At 34.6% G+C, this 1,305-nt stretch overlaps 1 protein-coding gene across 1 annotated transcript in view; it reads right to left on the bottom strand.

Moving 5' to 3' along the window:
- LRCH2 (leucine rich repeats and calponin homology domain containing 2) overlaps positions 1 to 1,305 on the bottom strand; it is a 33,065-nt gene that overhangs the window by 5,056 nt on the left and 26,704 nt on the right. The window contains exon 19 of the mRNA XM_027902640.1: positions 1,223 to 1,280. Within this exon, the coding sequence (XP_027758441.1) occupies positions 1,223 to 1,280 (58 nt within the window). The remainder of the gene's footprint in view (positions 1 to 1,222; positions 1,281 to 1,305) is intronic.

Here is a 1,305-nt window from a genome sequence, read left to right on the forward strand (position 1 = left end):
AAAAAAAAAAATCTATGACCAAGGATAAAAACTGCAGAACTTTAAAGAATATATTTAAGCAATATGATATGAAAGATAATATGAAACATCTAATTAAATGCAGAGATCATCTTAAGTGTAAATGGATAATTAGAAAATATGGAGACAGAATTGAGTTCAATATTGAAGTATGAGTTTGAGATATACAACTCCATTTGCACTTCTTCAAGCATAGCTCAATCTAGCTTTGAAAGTATTTTCACTGTGTTTTACTTTTAATGAATTATAAAGTCATTAAGGAGTCTAAAACCAGAACAGAACTCCCTGATATAATTTAAAATTAAAGACTTAAAATATACACACACACATATGTGAATGTGTTAGGTGTCCATATGCAGAGACACAGTGATTGCTTGTTAAAGAACTAACTGAAAAATATGAAATGTCTCATCTAAAAGTTCAGAGTTTTTTCTTTAAAAAGAAGGTCTGTTAAATAATAACATCCACTTTACTACCCTTGGTGGTCAGAAAGCCTTCAAATTACTATTATTTTATAGGATACTGACAAATACAAACTCTTCTGTTGTAGCACGTCTGTATCCTTACGTAGTTTATGCCATGTTTTGAGAAAAAAAATAATCAAAACTTACACCTGGAGAACTTTCTATGTTGTTTTTAATAGTTTGGATTTTGGTAAGAGATTTAAGAATCAAAAATACAAACTGTACAAACTGTGACTGGGGGTAAAATTGCAGTATTTCTACCTAGATTTCAGAGGACTGAAAGTCTGCTTTGGACAACACAACTTGCTTATGAGGGTATGGCTGAGCCTTGGAAGGGTCAGGGTACAACAAAGCACATAAAACTACTGCCAGAGCTCTGCTCAAGGCATCCTTTCACAGGAGAAATTATAAAAATGTTCTACTTTTGAAACCTGCCTCAGCCACCAGACCTCCAGAACAACTGTATGCTGTTTCTCTGTTCTTTGACAGGGAGTAAATCTGCAGAAAATAAAGCAGTAGCAGGAAAAAAAAAAAAAATAATTAAAATAATCACTGTGCAACTTGAGGATCTTCCAGTTATTAATCTGCTGAAGCAGCTGTCTGTGCCCTTCCCAGTACTATGCAGTGATGAACACACCGAGTGAATTCCTGTACTGTGACATCTGCCATCCTTACTATCTACTGCAGCCTGGGAAATAAACTTCTGTTCTACCACCCTATGTTGGAGAACGACAGCTTACCTGACCTTGGTTTGAGACCAAATGGACCATGAGTGTTACTCTCTGTCCTTTCATAATCCTGTTAAAAGAGATAAAGTCAATTT

This window comes from Empidonax traillii, unplaced genomic scaffold, assembly GCF_003031625.1.
Source record: "Empidonax traillii isolate 1590-97213 ecotype Southwest subspecies unplaced genomic scaffold, ASM303162v1 scaffold898:size721216, whole genome shotgun sequence".
Taxonomy (NCBI): domain Eukaryota; kingdom Metazoa; phylum Chordata; class Aves; order Passeriformes; family Tyrannidae; genus Empidonax; species Empidonax traillii.